Source organism: Phyllopteryx taeniolatus, chromosome 2, assembly GCF_024500385.1.
Source record: "Phyllopteryx taeniolatus isolate TA_2022b chromosome 2, UOR_Ptae_1.2, whole genome shotgun sequence".
In the NCBI taxonomy this organism is placed as follows: Eukaryota; Metazoa; Chordata; class Actinopteri; order Syngnathiformes; family Syngnathidae; genus Phyllopteryx; species Phyllopteryx taeniolatus.
Window position 1 is genome coordinate 31,935,350 of NC_084503.1, and position 17,339 is coordinate 31,952,688.

The 17,339-nt window shown below is 45.8% G+C and overlaps 1 protein-coding gene across 1 annotated transcript; it reads left to right on the forward strand.

Moving 5' to 3' along the window:
- Positions 1-1,866: 1,866 nt before the first annotated feature.
- On the forward strand, positions 1,867-17,276 carry wdr76 (WD repeat domain 76). The gene is made up of 17 exons (XM_061765739.1): positions 1,867-1,938; positions 2,044-2,101; positions 2,693-2,797; positions 4,759-4,896; positions 6,675-6,758; positions 6,832-6,918; positions 8,654-8,709; positions 8,923-9,040; positions 9,129-9,221; positions 13,062-13,102; positions 13,181-13,334; positions 13,432-13,590; positions 14,778-14,893; positions 14,982-15,080; positions 15,160-15,312; positions 15,408-15,461; positions 16,781-17,276. Exons 2-17 carry the CDS (start codon positions 2,063-2,065, stop codon positions 17,034-17,036), a joined length of 1,752 nt encoding a protein of 583 aa, XP_061621723.1. The 5' UTR covers positions 1,867-1,938; positions 2,044-2,062; the 3' UTR covers positions 17,037-17,276.
- Positions 17,277-17,339: the final 63 nt, after the last annotated feature.

Here is a 17,339-nt window from a genome sequence, read left to right on the forward strand (position 1 = left end):
CAACATCGCATGAACATCGGGGACAGTGCCTCTGGATTGGCAGACTGGGGTGGTGGTCCCCCTTTTTAAAAAGGGGGACCGGAGGGTCTGTTCCAACTACAGGGGGATCACACTCCTCAGCCTCCCTGGTAAGGTCTATTCAGGGGTGCTGGAGAGGAGGGGCCGTCGGGAAGTCGTATCTCAGATTCAGGAGGAACAGTGTGGTTTTCGTCCTGGCCGTGGAACAGTGGACCAGCTCTACACCCTTGGCAGGGTCCTCGAGGGTGCATGGGAGTTCGCCCAACCAGTCTACATGTGTTTTGTGGACTTGGAGAAGGCGTTCGACCGTGTCCCTCGGGGGGTCCTGTGGAGGTTGCTTTGGGAGTATGGGGTACCGAACCCCCTTATACGGGCTGTTCGGTCCCTGTACGACCGGAGTCAGAGTTTGGTCCGCATATCTGGCAGTAAGTTGGACTCCGCCAAGGCTGCCCTTTGTCGCCGATTCTGTTCATAACTTTTATGGACAGAATTTCTAGGCACAGCCGAGGCATAGAGGGGTCCGGTTTGATGGCCTCAGTATTCCATCTCTGCTTTTTGCAGATGATGTGGTTCTGTTGGCTTCATCAAGCCGTGACCTCCAACTCTCACTGGAGCAGTTTGCAGCCGAGTGTGAAGCGGCTGGGATGAGAATAAGCACCTCCAAATCTGAGACCATGGTCCTCAGTCGGAAAAGGGTGGCGTGCCCTCTCAAGGTCGGGGATGAGTGGAGGAGTTCAAGTATCTTGGGGTCTTGTTCACGAGTGAGGGAAGAATGGAACGGGAGATTGACAGGCAGATTGGTGCAGCGTCTGCAGTGATGCAGACTTTGTATCGGTCCGTTGTGGTAAAGAAGGACCGAAAGAACGAGGTCCCGGATACAAGCGGCCAAATGAGTTTCCTCTGCAGGGTGTCCGGGCTCTCCCTTAGAGATAGGGTGAGAAGCTCGGTCATCCGGGAGGATCTCAGAGTAGAGTCACTGCTCCTCCACATCGAGAGGAGCCAGATGAGATGGCTGGGGCATCTGATTCGGATGCCTCCCGGACGCCTCCCTGGTGAGGGGTTCAGGGCACGTCCCACCGGGAGGAGACCCCGGGGACGACCCAGGACACGCTGGAGAGACTATGTCTTTCGGCTGGCCTGGGAACGCCTCGGGATCCTCCCGGAAGAGATGGTTGAAGTGGCTGGGGAGAGGGAAGTCTGGGCGTCCCTGTTAAAGCTACTGCCCCCGTGACCCGACCTCAGATAAGCGGTAGAAAATGGATGGATGGATAAATATATAGTAAAGTCATAATCTGCTCTAGCAATACATTATTATCCCAAACAATTGCGACACAACACACGTGAGGCATGCGGAAGTGATGCTCAATTTCTGAGACGTCCATTAGCTATCATGTGGCTAAAGCGCCGGTTTTCTGATGACGACACCAGGAAACTGGCCAATGAGCTGCCGGGATTCTGTTTCACAACGCCGCACCGGGCGTTATTAGGAATCCCACACATGTTCTTGGCAGGAACACGCCCTGGTTCAATATTACTGGTTCCTGGACACGGGCTGCTGTGCTATGATTGGCTGCTGTATTTTCGGTTGAACACGTCCGACTGCTTCCAGACAGGAAAATATGTGATTTAAGTGTGGCGGCGTTAATATGATTGAATCCATTTCCCATTAACCCTAACCCACCCCGATCCTAACCTTAACCCATCCTAAACCGCCTTAGCCCCACCCCAAGCCCTAAACCGAACCATAACAAACCTATTTGTTTATGTTTCGTACAAATGTGATCCATGTTTGGGACGGTCATCTTTGCTACATCCGCCCTTCCTGTAGCGCAGCAGCCAATCATGTTGCACCGGGGCGTGTCTTGACAGGAACACGCGTGGGATTCGTCATAACGCGGCACTGGGAGCTTGTTACGAAAGGTAAAACGCGCCCGCTCGAGGCTTCAATCCCGAAACAGGACTTCCAGCAGAGGAGTGTGGAGCGCTTACACCTGTACATTTATCCGGTTTGTTCTTTTGTTAAAGTGCCTACAACAAAACCTATATGGCGACGAGACGTTCAAAGCGCGACGCTGCCGAGAAGGTAACGGACGTGTGGCGTGTATTCTGTCTGCTAGTCGACAGCTTTGCCTGGCACTGTAACTGATAGAAAAGGAGAAATGTTCTTGTTTCTATAAGGTAACTTTCATAAAGACTTGGAGAATGCTGGGAAACGTTTATGTCAACTTGATAAATTTCGTATTCCAGAAATACAAATTCAGAGAGATTTTATGTAAGTCAGATATTCATTTGTTTTACTCGGAACTTTTTTTATTTTGGCGTAGCTCACTAAAATATAAGGAAAAACTTAAAGGCAATTAAAAAGTCCCCACTGTCTAGATAACATTAAAAATGGCCTTCTTTTTTAAAAATCCTTCCTTTTTCCCACTCACTCAAAGTTTTGAATCCTCTGTTTCGATATTTATTTTACATTATTACGTTTTTCTATCTGCATGGATGGTACTGATGTTTATGATCACACTGCTACTGTTTTGTAAAACTGTATTCTTAATGCATGTTTATTTTATATGTACTTTTAAAGAGATGCGGGATTTTAGAGGGTGCCGAACAGTCTTGAGATAGCGTCTCCAAGCTAATTTGTGATTGACAGAATCTGGTCCTGTTCACTTGGCAGGAGATGACGCCGGTCCAGATGGAAGGAGGCCGCAAAACATCTCGATTGGTACCCAAGCGCCTTCGGTACTCTCCTCCTCTTGCTGGACCACAACACGGGAGGAAGGTGAGTCTACTTTACTGTGGCCTGCTACAACTGGGACAACTTTTAATTGGTTAAATAAATGAAATGTAAAATAAGGCACGCCCTTGAGCTGCTGATTCGTGAGACCTTCACCTGTCAATCAAATAACGCTGAAAATTAGTTTGCTGACTCTGCCTGAATATTGATAATGTGTCCCGTTTTGGTAAATAAACAGTTAACTTTCCCGTGTGTGTAATACATAACACAACGCTGACGTTTTAAACAATGTTGCCGCAGTCCAGTGAGTTGTTTAGCTCCTTAGCGTGCCAGGTCGTTAGCTCGCAGGTATGTAATAAATACTGTAGCGAACTTTCCCTAAAGTTTCCGAGTTGTGTACATCTACGGAGTAAGTGCGGTTCTGCCAGCGGGTTGCTGTGTCGTGAGATGCGTGGCGGGTATTACCACAACAATGAAAATGTATTGACAATTCCAGTAAAAAATCCTGTCCATCCATTCATTTTTCTGTACCGCTTTATCCTCACTAGGGTCACGGGCATGCTGGAGCCTATTCCAGCTATCTTCGGGCGAGAGGCGGGGTACAACCTGAACTGGTTGCCAGCCAATCACAGGGCACATACAAATGTACTAACCAGATGTGCTAACCAGTTGTCCACCGTGCTGCAAAAAAAAAAAAAAAAAAAAACCCGTGTCCATTGTATTTCTCTCTTGCATTTGGGATCTGCAACAGGATAACGATCCAAAACACACCAACAAGTCAACTTCAGAATGTCTTAAAAAAACAAAATGAAGGTTTTGGAGTGGCCTAGTCCATGTCCAGACTTGAATCCGATTGAAATGCTGTGGCATGACCTTAAAAATGGCGTTCATGCTCGAAAACTGTCTTTTTTTTTTTTTTTTTTTTTTTTTTTTTTTTTTTTTTTTTTGCTGATTTCGAACAATTTTGCAAGGAGGAGTAGGCCAAAGTATCTCAGTATCAGACATAAAGACTCAGTGCCAGTCATAGAAAACGCTTGATTTCAGTTCTTGCTGCTGAGGATGGCCCAGGCAGTTTTTAGGTGTAAGTGGGCATTATGTTTTCATTACTTTACATGCATGGTAGGTTAATTGAGAACTCTTAAATTGCCCGTAGGTGTGAATGTGAGTACGAATGGTTGTTTGTTAATATGTGCCCTGCGATTGGCTGGTGATCAGTCCAGGGTGTACCCTGCGTTTCGCCCAGAGTCCAGTGGGATAGGCTCCAGCACGCCCGTGCCCTAGTGATAAGTGGTACGGAAAATGGATGGATGGAGTCATTTTGCATGGACAGACACAATGAAACTGACCGGAATTTTTGAAACCGGAAGGCCATGGCATAACTATTGGAACTTTTATATAATCTGTATACTGTACAGTCTACTCAAGATAACTGCTTTAAATATTCACTGCTTGTGCATGATACTTAATGCTGGGAAATAGCATTACTCGTGAAAGCATGTAATTCTATTACGGAATTCCTGTTACCATGACAACCAATGCTGACATGTTCAAATGTTCTAGATTTGTAAAAGTACATTATGGGTCCATATATTATGTCCAAATTTGAAATAGCTTAGCGTCATTGTTTTCCTTTTTGAAAAAAATACAGACCATCCCTTTAAAAAAAAAAAAAAAAAAGTGACCTTGTGAGAAACATTTTTTTGTCAATTTATGCTAATTAGGGCCTTCAAATGAGCATCTTCATAAGTTCAAATAATTAATCAATAATTAAGCTGTAATGTTTTACTGTCATTTCAAGGGTTTTTTTTTACCAGAAATTTCAGTGTTCCCCAAAAAGGCCATTTTACCCCACACAGAAAGCTCAGTTTCTCCGGAACCCGTCATCCGATTTCCAAATTTTTGGTACGTTTTAAAATTTTTGGTGCGTTGAAGTGGCCGTTCCAACCAGACTTTTCATTTTGACAGATGGTCATTTTTGGAAAATCTTGTCACCTTCCTACTAACAGCATCTGGTGTTGTTCACCTGGCAGAAGAGGACGCCAGTCCAGGGCGAGGAAGGAGTCCGCAAATCATCTCGAATTGCACCCAAGCGCCTTCTGTACTCTGCTCCTCTTCCTCCTGCTCTACAACAAACCAGGAGGAAGGTGAATCTTTATTAACGTGACCTTACAAACTGGGATGAGGGAACCAAAATGGAGAAATAGTTTCTAATACAGCTCTTTCTAATAAAGCTAAAAAGCCAAAGAAAAAGGAAAACGTGTTGATTGTTTATGCTCCTTTGTACTGAGCTCTTGTGAGATCTCACAATTTTTTTTTTTTTTATGAATCAAAAGTCATTTTTATGTCTATTTCTGAGACTGAGTTTATAGAAAGTAGAAAGGCAGCACGTTGTACTAGTGGTTAGCATGTCTGCCGCACAGTTCTGGGGTCCTTTGTAGTGATGCACTGAAATTTCGGCAGCTCTCCAATGTTTTGGCCAAAAGTGCATTTTCGGGTTCGCACCGAAATGGCTTTTGTCACCAAGATAAAACGGACAAAATAACATGTTCTTTATTGTTGCTAACTCATAGCTTTGCAGTGATACTCGTTTTTTTTTTTGTTTTTTTTTTTGCTGACATCGGACCGATTTCTGATCTCAAGGATGGGATTGGGACACCCCTAACAGTAATATAATAAATATTTGGAGTATAAGATAACCTTTATTAGTCTGACAATGGCGAATATGCATTAATTCAGCAGCAGTAGTGGATATAGGAATTCCAAAAAGAACGTGAGAAGTCATTTGGGTGCAAATGCGTCCACCAGTACAAGGCTGATGCAATAAATACAGTAAAATAAAAAATATTGAAATATGGGGTGTTCGGTCAGAGTTTGGTCCGCATATCCGGCAGTAAGTCAGACTCGTTTCCGGTGAGGGTTGGACGCCGCCAAGGCTGCCCTTTGTCACTGATTCTGTTCATAACTCTTGTGGACAGAATTTCTAGCCAAGGTGTAGAGGGGGTCGGGTTTGGTGGCCTCAGTATTGCATCTCTGCTTTTTGCTGTTGATGTGGTTCTGTTGGCTTCATCAAGCTGTGATCTCCAACTCTTACTGGAGAGGTTCGCAGCTGAGTGTGAAGCGGCTGGGATGAGAATCAGCACCTCCAAATCTGAGACCATGGTCCTCAGTCGGAAAAGGGTGGCGTGCCCTCTCCAGGTCGGGGATGAGATCCTGCCCCAAGTGGAGGAGTTCAAATATCTTGGGGTCTTGTTCACGAGTGAGGGACAAATGGAACAGGAGATCGACAGGCGGATCAGTGCAGCGTCTGCAGTGATGCGGACTTTGTATTGGTCCGTTGTGGTAAAGAAGGAGCGAAGCCGAAAGGCGAAGCTCTCAATTTACCGGTCGATCTACGTTCCTACCCTCACCTATGGTCACGAGCTGTGGGTCATGACCGAAAGAACAAGATCCCGGATACAAGCGGCCGAAATGAGTTTCCTCCGCAGGGTGTCCGGGCTCTCCCTTAGAGATAGGGTGAGAAGCTCGGTCATCCGAGAGGAGCTCAGAGTAGAGCCGCTGCTCCTCCACATCGAGAGGAGCCAGATGAGATTGCTGGGGCATCTGATTCGGATGCCTGCCGGATGCCTGCTGGACGCCTCCCTGGTGAGGTGTTTCGGGCACCTCCCACTGAGAGGAGACCCCGGGGACAACCCAGGACACGCTGGAGAGACTATGTCTTTCGGCTGGCCTGGGAACGCCTCGGGATCCTCCCGGAAGAGCTGGATGAAGTGGCTGGGGAGAGGGAAGTCTGGGCATCCCTGCTAAAGCTACTGCCCCCGCGACCCGACCTCGGATAAGCGGTAGAAAATGGATGGATGGGTTTAGACAAAAAAAAAATCCATTATCTTGTTCAAAGTGACCTTCTGTCATGTTTGCCCAACAGCGCAAGAAGCACAACATAGAAAACATACAACACGAAGAAAAGGACTCTTCACATGTTGACAACACTGACGCAGAGGTTACAAATGTAAGTATTAATCAAACGGGCTCGAGCTGAATCACACTTGGGCACAGTGTTTGTCATATTTGTCACAATACAGGTTCAAGGACTCTCTGCATATGAACTGGAGCGGCTGGAGAACATCAGGCAGAACCAAGCTTTCCTCTCCTCTATCAATCTGTTTCAGGTAAATCAGCGCAAGTAAGCCAACTGGATTTTTCCAGAAACAAATCACTTCATTAGAAAACATGCAAACAAAACGCTCGCCAGCTTGCTTACGCAGCCGTGCAACAAGAACAAATGTCAACAGATGAAACTTGATGATAATAATAATAATAATAATAATAATATATTATTATTATTATTATTGTGAGCAAGTGGCTATCACGTGCTTGGCGTCTAAGTACTGCAGCAACTGATTAACTGACATAATATTTGGAATCTACTAACCAATCACGGTTACATATGTTGATGATGTCATTGCATTTTCCTCTTGTTTAAAAAAAATAAATAAATTGGTTTCAAGCCTGCAGCTCTGTGGCTGCAGCTGGCTAGCTTCTGTGGGTAACACGCTGCTCCTCTAAAAGTCACTAATCATCGCCTCCATGGCGGCAAATAAGTATGGAGAGGAAGTCTAATACAGAGCCACAGACAGGACAGTCCGAAAACCGAAAAATAATTAAGAAGGTATCGGTTATGTCAGCCAAGAGGAGGGGGCCTCTAAGATTAAAAAGTATATTCATATATAGTGCACAATAGAGTGCTCAGGGTTTTTAAAATATTTTTGTTTGTGGCGTGTTTTTTTTTTTTTTTTTTTGGGCTAAGATGCAAATGTTCCTGACAAAATATCCCGAATGTTCCTGAGAGGTGATGATGGGTGTTGGAATCTCTGGTTAGTTGTTACGTTGTCCAAACTTAAGCATGGAACAACCAGAGCGACATTATTGGTTTGAACCATTTCAAGTAGAAACTGCTAATGTGATTCAGGTTTCCATTGTGTTCCCATTGTAATGCGGAAGTGAATTTTAGTCGACCGTTCAACATTACATATTATTAAAACTCCTGGGAATTGTTTTAAGTTGTGACAAAAATGGCATGGGCCTTAAATTGCAGAGAGAAGCAGACATCAATTTTAAGGCCTTTATTTGAGAGGCTTTCATTTAAGTGTGGAGCTTGATATCCTGCTATCTGTGACATGCCTTTGTCACGATACCACAAGGAATTATTCTATTTCTTGTTTTGCTGAAATTAGCCTATTTTTAGGGGGTAGCCCTGTCTCATGGAAATGAGTAACTGGATAAACTGGGGTGGTGTTAGGCGATTGAACAAAACAAGCAATCAGCTTCTCCTTGCTGAAGTGGCGCGAGTTGTGTCCTTAAAGAGTGAAAACATCTTCACTTGTGGAGGCAGTACTTGTGCATGTGGCACATGGACGGATCACCAAACACGAATATCCACCGCCGCCGTGGAGTAACTGTTTGGAGGTGGTTATTTTGTAAAGGTTGGGGAGGCAGGCACTCAGAGACCCAACTGTTCGTCTTGAAGCAATTAAAAAGTACATTTCCATACATTTCCCCTTGAAGTAAATAAACACCCCTGCCTGCTATTTAAAGAAATGTGGCATTTTCACCATGTATAAGGTTATATTTGACCCATCTTGAATGTACAAAAATATCAAATAAATTGAACGACACCAAAATCATTACAGTACAGTATTTGACGTATGCCCGTGACACTGCAGTGATCTAAATTAAAATTGCGTGAATTAGTGGTCATCAGAATTTGCAGTTTATTGAGAAGTTAAGGTTAAAAATATGTGGATGAATTTGCGATGCCAGACTATTCAATCAGACCTGTTACAGCAACGAGCATCCATTGTTGTGAACATCCCCTGGTATTAATCTTGCTCTTGTTCTCTGAAGGCATCAGAGGACTTAAAGCGGTCGTCAGCAAAGCCATCGCAGCGAGGTCTGACAAGGTGCGATTGCTGACTCAGCTGTTTTCAGCGGGTTATATCGTCTTTTAATCATGTAAAGCACATTGAGTTACCATGTGTATGAAATGTATTATCCAAATAAATTTGCCTTACGTTTATAATTTGCTTCTTGATTCGGTTTTAAACCAGCAAAGCAAGTTTAAGTTTGAGCAAGTGTAATCTCATTGCCTCTGCAATGCTCTTCTCTGGTGGCAGGTCAATAGCAGTGGTAAAAGAAGTCCTCCCATCTCGAAAGTCCCTGCGTCTCCAAAACAAAGCAGCAGAGGTCTTCACACTTCCCCCTGAACCAAATAAAACAGATGTCCGAAAACAGGTAGCGCTGCAAAAATGCTTTCTCTGCAGTGTTTTTTTTTTTTTTTTTTCTCCCCCTCTGACATCATTTGTTTTGTATGCTTTTCCAGCCCAAGAAGCCTGCAGGGCCTCTACCTTTGCATCCAGTCAACATGGCCGAAGGAAGCAAGCTACCGCCTCAATTTCTCCAACTCTGCATGGAGGTAAAGACTCACAACTATACTTTCAAAGGGGTGGAAAATTTCCAGTATAAAGTCCTGGAAAATTTCAATGGAAAGTTAATATGGGGAATTTTTTAAATATTCCAATTTGGAAAATTTCCTTGGAATTAAATACATAAATACAAACATTTTGTTTTGTCAAAGGCAGACAGCCATTAAAAATGGTTAGCTTTCCTTGTCCACATGCAAGGGCTTTTTAGCACCTAGTACGATTTTTTTATTTTTCCATCCATCCATCCATCCATTTTCAACCGCTTATCTGAGGTTGTGTCGCGGGGGCAGTAGCTTTAGCAGGGATGCCCAGACTTCCCTCTCCCCAGCCACTTCATCCAGCTCTTCCGGGGGGATCCTGAGGCGTTCCCAGGCCAGCCGAAAGACATAGTCTCTCCAGCGTGTCCTGGGTCGTCCCCGGGGTCTCCTCCCGGTGGGACATGCCCGGAACACCTCACCAGGGAGGCATCCGGGAGGCATCCGAATCAGATGCCCCAGCCACCTCATCTGGCTCCTCTCGATGTGGAGGAGCAGTGACTCTCCTCTGAGATCCTCCCGGATTACCGAGCTTCTCACCCTATCTCTAAGGGAGAGCCCGGATACCCTGCGGAGGAAACTCATTTCGGCCGCTTGTATCCGGGACCTCGTTCTTTCAGTCACGACCCACAGTTCGTGACCATAGGTGAGGGTGGGAACGTAGATCGACCGGTAAATTGAGAGCTTCGCCTTTCGGCTTAGCTCCTTCTTTACCACTACGGACCGATACAAAGTCTGCATCACTCCAGACGCTGCACCGATCCGCCTTTCGATCTCCCGTTCCATTCTTCCCTCACTCGTGAACAAGACCCCAAGATACTTGAACTCCTCCACTTGGGACAGGATCTCATCCCCGACCTGGAGAGGGCACGCCACCCTTTTCCGACTGAGGACCACTGTCTCAGATTTTGAGGTGCTGATTCTCATCCCAGCCGCTTCACACTCGGCTGGGAACTGCACCAGTGAGAGTTTGATGAAGCCAACAGAACCACATCATCTGCAAAAAGCAGAGATGCAATACTGAGGCCACCAAACCGACCCCCTCTACGCCTCGGCTGCGCCTTGAAATTCTGTCCATTAAAGTTAACAACAGAATCGGTGACAAAGGGCAGCCTTGGCGGAGTCCAACCCTCACCGGGAACGAGTACGACTTACTGCCGGATATGCGGACCAAACTCTGATTCTGTTCGTACAGGGACCGAACAGCCCGTATCAGGGAGTTCGCTACCCCATACTCCCAAAGCACCCCCCACAGGATTCTCCGAGGGACACGGTCGAACGCCTTCTCCAAGTCCACAAAACACATGTAGACTGGTTGGGCGAACTCCCATGCACCCTCGAGGACCCTGCCGAGGGTGTAGAGCTGGTCCGCTGTTCCACGGCTAGGACGTAAACCACACTGCTCCTCCTGAATCTGTCCCCGATGTCCACGGGATGTTGCAGAGGCGTGTCAACCAGGAAAGCCCCACAACATCCAGAGCCTTTAGGAACTCTGGGTGAATCTCATCTCCCCACCGAATCACAACGTCCTGATTCGAGGTCAGCAGAGCCCCATCCCCACTATACACAGTGTTGATGGTGCACTGCTTCCCCCTCCTGAGATGCTGGATGGTGGACCAGAATTTCCTCGAAGTTCCTGAAGTCTTTCTCCATGGCCTCACCGAACTCCTCCCATACCCGTGTTTGTGAGTCAGCGACCACCAAAGCTGCATTTCCCTTGGCCAGCCGGTACCCATCAGCTGCCTCAGGAGTCCCACAGCCCAAAAAAGCCCAATAGGATTCCTTCTTCAGCTTGACGGCATCCCTCACCAACAGGTTCGGGATTTCCGCCACGACAGGCACCGACCACCTTACGGCCACAGCTCCGGTCGGCCGCCTCAGCAATGGAGGTGCGGAACATGGTCCACTCGGAATCGATGTCCCCCGCCTTCCCCAGAACATGAGCAAAGTTCTGTCGGAGGTAGGATTTGAAACTCCTTTTGACAGGGGATTCCGCCAGACGTTCCCAGCAGACCCTCACAATACGTTTGGGCCTGCCATTTGACCGGCATCTTCCCCCACCATCAAAGCCAACTCACCACCAGGTGGCGATCGGTTGACAGCTCCGCCCCTCTCTTCACCCGAGTGTCCAAGACATGCGGCCGCAAGTCCGATGACATGACCACAAAGTTGATCATCGAACTGCGACCTAGGGTGTCCTGGTGCCAAGTGCACGTGTGGACACCCTTATGCTTGAACATGGTGTTCGTTATGGACAATCCGTGATGAGCACAGAAGTCCAATAACAGAACACCGCTCGGGTTCTGATCGGGGGGGCCCGTTCCTCCCAATCACGCCCTTCCAGGTCTCGCTGTCATTGCCCACATGAGCATTGAAGTCCCCCAGCAGAACGATGGAGTCCCCAGCGGGAGCGCTCTCCAGCACCCCTTCCAAGGACTCCAAAAAGGGTGGGTACTCTGAACTGCTGTTTGGTGCATAAGCACAAACAACAGTCAGGACCCGTCCACCCAAAAGGGTGCTTTGTCTGGTCCCACACCTCGGACCTGTTTGTCATGGGTGACCCTGCCAGGGGCATAAAGCCCCAGACAACTTGGCTCCTTGGATCATTGGGACACACAAACCCCTTCACCAATATAAGGTGACTGCTCAAAGAGGGTTTTTTTTATTTTTATTATTATTATTTTTAACTTCACTCAAGCGGCGGCATAAGCTTGCTTATACCTCTCCATCCAATTTTGGTTCTCAACACAAAGCAAAAAAAAAAAAAATCGACCAAGCAATGGCTCGTAAGTTGGGGCATTCATAAGTCGGGGTAACACTGAACTAGGGGTGCCACCATAAGTCGACTAATCACGACGACATCGGCAATCACAATCGTCAACATTTAATTTATTCGTCGGTCTATTTTTTTGCAGCTTTGTTTTGCTCTCCAAAGCGCTTGAATCCGCCCACTGCTCGATGCGCTGGTCTGTTGTCTGCTCGTGGTATCACACACACGTGCATTAGTGGTTATTTGGGGTCGTTATGATGATGCACATGCGCAGGAGTTTACTTCTGGGTCAGCTGTGCCGTGCCGTACCATGCCGTACCCGGGGGAACTCATTAGCAATGGCGCTCGAAACTTTGAGCATATTGAAGAGGAATGCGTTGCAAAACTTACGAGACAGAACGCGCCTTTCATGGCAGCACGACAGTGATACACGAGCATCGAAAAAGGAAGGACGTTGTGGCTGATTCAATTTCTGATTATGAGGTATCATCCTTTTGGTAAGCTGTTAGCTGATGTTTGGCTAGTTAGCTGCTAATTCTACTGTCAACGGCTGGGAGCTAATTGCTCAATGTTATAAATGTTAAAATTAGTTTGAGGTTAACGGTGATGATTTCTTTAGCCTAAGCACACAGTTTGTGTTTGATGTAACTACATATATGAATAAAAGATCGATGTGCTGTTGCAGGCCAGCTGAGGGATGTGACTGTAGAGGCCACATTGGCAGGGGCAACGTTCCTATCAAAGGGAATGCATGTACATTGAAAATAAATCAGAACTTGCTCATTTCTAAACTGACTTTCACAAGATTTACTTTGTCAACTTCAAAGCATGTCCTATTAATTTAGTGACCATTAATTCACATGGTGGAGTTTTCCACCCCTACTAACACCATGACATGTCTTCATCCCTCCACCTCACCTATACTATATTGTTTTGGTAATTTATTGGCAATAAAATGTCTAATGCTTTGTTTCCAAATGAATTTGAAATAAAGAAAAGTCAATGAAATACAGTTATCTTTTCAGGTGTCTTCAAAAGAAAGAAGAGTGGAACTGGATTTGGAAGAGTACACATTTATTTATTTTTTACTCTTGTGATACCACATTGATAAAGCAAATACTGAGAAGTGAACTCTTTCTCGAAGGTACTGCTCTTCGCTGAAGAAGATGACTATAAGTAAAGACCGGGTGGTCAAAATTGTGAAAGAGCGCATTTTCTCCGCAGCCTTCCACCCTACTTCAACTAGCCTCCTAATGGCTGCTGGAGACAAGTATGGGAATGTCGGCCTCTGGAGTGTGGTGTGTTTTCTTTTTAGTTATTCAGTTGTTCATATCATCAGCCGCGGTGTGTTTTTGACTGAAGTCTGCTCTTCCCCCACTGTGGTTCCTTCCTCAGGTTGGCAACTGGGGTGACCATGGCGTTCTCCTGTTTGAGCCCCACACTCGCCCGGTGTGCTGCTTAGCCTTCTCCAGGTCGCACCCCGCTCAGCTGCTGAGTCTCAGCTACGATGGATCCCTGCGCTGCATGGATGTGGAGAAGGGTGCCTTTGATGATGTGAGACATCGTGTTTTTGTCCCTTTTTTAAATTGAACTACAACACAGTTTAGGCAAAGACGCTCCACTTGAGTGGTTTCTGGTTTGCACATTCGCGCAGTTGTTTGCACCGTTTTGGTTGTGGGTTTCAACTGTGGCTTGGGCCTACCAGGGTGCAGTATGCATGTCCTCCTGGTGCTTTTTTGTGAGTTCTCCACAGGAACACTGGCTTCCTCCCACATTCCCAAAACAATTATGTGAACCCTCACAACTCTACTTCGGATTTTGAGGAACAAAATTGGTGAAAAAATCCAGAAACAGAGCAATTATGTGGTGCTTCTCAGAAGCTATTGCTGTTAATTCAGGCTAATCTGTACATCCAACAAATACTCAAAGCAGCTCTGCTTACATGTTGCAAATGAATGGCAACTGTGTGAAGCTCACACTTCCTAATTTAACCATGCTAACACAAATTTTGGGATTTGACGTGATAGTGCTTCCTGATGGACTCCGACTTGAAAGTACTAGTTAGCTGCTCGTTAGCTATAGCTGGCTAGCTCTCATCAATCATCTGTCACAATGTGTTGAATAAATCTTGCACAACTTTATCTGCTGCAGTCGCAGTCTGCCATGAAAATCCGTACAGCTCCTCGGGCAAGGCCATCGGACGCCTACTTCCACTGAGATTTATCGTCTCAGGGGAGACGGCGCTATGTCTCATCGGATCGGCTAAAGTAGCTAACTGTACAACTGCGCATATGCATAAATGTCGTCAGTCAAAATGGCGGTGGCCGGCCATAAACAAAGGACGCGGCGAAGCGGCGTGCATTGCAGCTCTTTTCAGAATAAAGTAGTACAGTATGTTAATATTTGATTCTTTTTGATTCGAATGCGAAAATTCTGATTCACGATTTGTTTTTTTTAAGCAGACTCCTGAGTCATTCTGAATCGCCACTGATTTGTTTGTAGCGATAGAACTCAGAATGAATCTGAGACCAGCTCATATTTTAATACAAAGAGAGGGTCCACTGTATGGAAGAGTCCATTGCGAGTAGGTGTCAATGTTGTCTGTCTCTAATGTGCAACTCCAGGGTTTACTTGCCCTCTCACCCAAGTCAGCTGAGATAAGCTCCTGCTCACCCTGTGACCATGTAAAGAATGAATCTTCATAGAAAATGGCTGTATGTATGAGAGAGTTGTTGTTGTAGGTTTACAACATTGAAGACGGCCTGAAAACCTTTGACTTCCTGTCACATGACTGTTCGACACTAGTGGTGGGGGACTGGTATGGAAACCTCGCAATTGTAGACCGGCGTACTCCAGGGTATTGTATCGTTGTGATCTGTAATCTACCCACCCACCGTGCTGCTAACACTAGTCGTTTATAAATAAACATTTTTGTGGTTGAGCAGAACTTCACACGAGTCCCACCACTCGCTGGACCCCAATGTTCTGCGATGTGTCAGCGTTCACCCTCTACAACAACAATACTTTGCCGTGGCTCAGAGCAGGTGCGGATGGTCGATGTCATGCGTTTGTGTACGCTTCATCATTGGGTTTGCTTTTTCTCATCAAGTCATCGATCCGCAGGCAGGTGAGCATTTACGACCTGCGGTGTCTGAAGAAGTCCAGCAGCCAACCCGTTTCGCAGCTGCCGGGTCACTCTTTAACTGTATCCAGCTGTTACTTCTCTCCATGTACAGGCAACAGAGTGGTCACTACATGTATGGACAACTATATAAGGTGCACACGCATCAGCACATTCATGCATCCTGCTGCTCTTATGGTGAATGACTCTTCTCATGGCAATTTCTTTTTTGTTTTGTTTCTGTGGACAGGATATTTGACACGTCCACCATGGGGACTGAAGCCCCGCTGCTGACATCCATTAGGTAGGTACATCACAACCATTACAACTGTTTTCTACCGTTAAAAGAGACCTATTTGACGATTTAAAGTAGTTCTGCGGTGCCTTTAAAACATGTAATGCGTTTGTCCAAACACCCCCAAAATCAAGAATTCTAACATACTTTACACACACTGTTTCTTGTCTCGCTGAAATTAACCTGTCTTTAGGAACCGAGTGCCATGCAAGTAAGCGACTGTTTACCCTGCTTCAAATACTGCTCGTCCAACGGCGAGTCCAGCTTTTGTTACATTCAAGCCCTGAGTGTGGAGAAATGGCTAGTACCCAAGATAATACCGTAAAATATTTTTTCATCCCGGAGGTAGCACTTCATACTCTGCACTGTGTGTATGTGGCGTATGGACACATAACCAAACAAAACTCAGTCTTTAAAAACAACAACTGGATAGATGAATGATTGCAGCTAAAGTGGAGTTGTCTCACCTTGACTGGAGAGCTAGTGTGTAAGAAGACACTATTTTCAGTAGAAAACTGTAAAATAGAAAATATGCCACAACAAAAAATAATAAAACAATAATGGAAGGGGGGCTTTCCTTTATTTACTACATAATGGGATGTTCTCGGTTTCTGGCCATCCTAACATACTGTTTCCAGGTTACACATGCCACACAATGAACTTGTTTGTGCAGCAGAGTTGGAAGAATACGAAACACAATGCTTGCTCATTTTCTGCTGTACTTGCTGTTAATCATTTGATTGTTTGCATTTATGGACGAGGTATTTCCATACGAATACTAAAATCATGACTTTAGTACTGCGTTAGCACAGGTTAGTGATGGAATACTGCACGTTCCAACTTAAGTTCAAATTCGGGTTACATTGCCCCACATAAAACTGTGTCTCAAACCGAGGAGCTCCACCTGTTCTACAATTTTCCTCCAAGGCTGAGGGCAAGTAAACAGGACTGGAGTTCACTTGTAACACTGCAGTGTCCAGAGCTAAGGCGCAGGGTAAGCTAGCGTTAGCATATTTGTTTATATTTTTCCTTTCTCGCCGTGTATCCTCACAACTACTTGTAATAGTGGCAATGAAAAAGCTTGTGAGTTGAGCTGTGTCAAGTGGAGTAGATGCAGTGCAGTTGAAAGATGGCATAGCCATGCTCCCATTCATTTGAGTGTTGGAATGCATGAGGAAAAAAAATCCAAAATATGTCTTAAGGGATGCATTATGGTTTTCTACTACTATGCATTTGTAGTTTCGGTACCCTTTGTCAAACTTGTCGACGGTGGAAAATTTGTGATTTCTCCTTTCTGAAGATTTCCCCCCCCCCCTGTCCATTCGCAGCCATTTCATGAAGACCGGCCGCTGGCTGTCCAAAATTTCGGCCGTGTGGGACCCCAAAAAGGAGGACTGCCTTTTGGTAGGCGGCATGTCGAGGCCACGCAATGTGCACGTGTTCCATGAGAGCGGCCGCTGGCTACACATGTTCAAAGACGAAGAGCGCCTCACCACGGTGCTGTCCGTCACGGCCTTCCACCCCGCCCGAAACGCCATCCTGGGCGGCAACGCGTCCGGACGCCTGCACGTCTTCTCGGACTGACACTCTCCCCGCTGCGTGCTGCCTTCAGGGTTTCAGCAATAACAATGGTTGGAAATAGTTCAAAGATAAATAATTAGTTGTCAAAAACGTTACGTTAAGATAGACCTAGTACTGTATTTGTTTTTGTTTTTTTATTACTTTTATCATTGTAAAGTAATCTTTGTTTGTGATGTGTTGCATTTGCATGTTTCAAAGTTTTTCCTTTTGAAACTGGTCAAATAAATTTCGGAATAAAATGTTGTCCGTGGCATTCATTTCAATTGACAGCCTCAAGATGGCAGTGTCGTCATCTGCGCAATCATG

Coding starts and splice junctions, on each gene's coding strand:
- wdr76 (XM_061765739.1), top strand. CDS start 2,063: ATGGCGACGAGACGTTCAAAGCGCGACGCTGCCGAGAAG. Junction 8,710..8,922: donor TCGCAGCGAGGTCTGACAAG/GTGCGATTGCTG, acceptor CTCTGGTGGCAG/GTCAATAGCAGTGGTAAAAG. Junction 15,313..15,407: donor TGTATGGACAACTATATAAG/GTGCACACGCAT, acceptor TTCTGTGGACAG/GATATTTGACACGTCCACCA.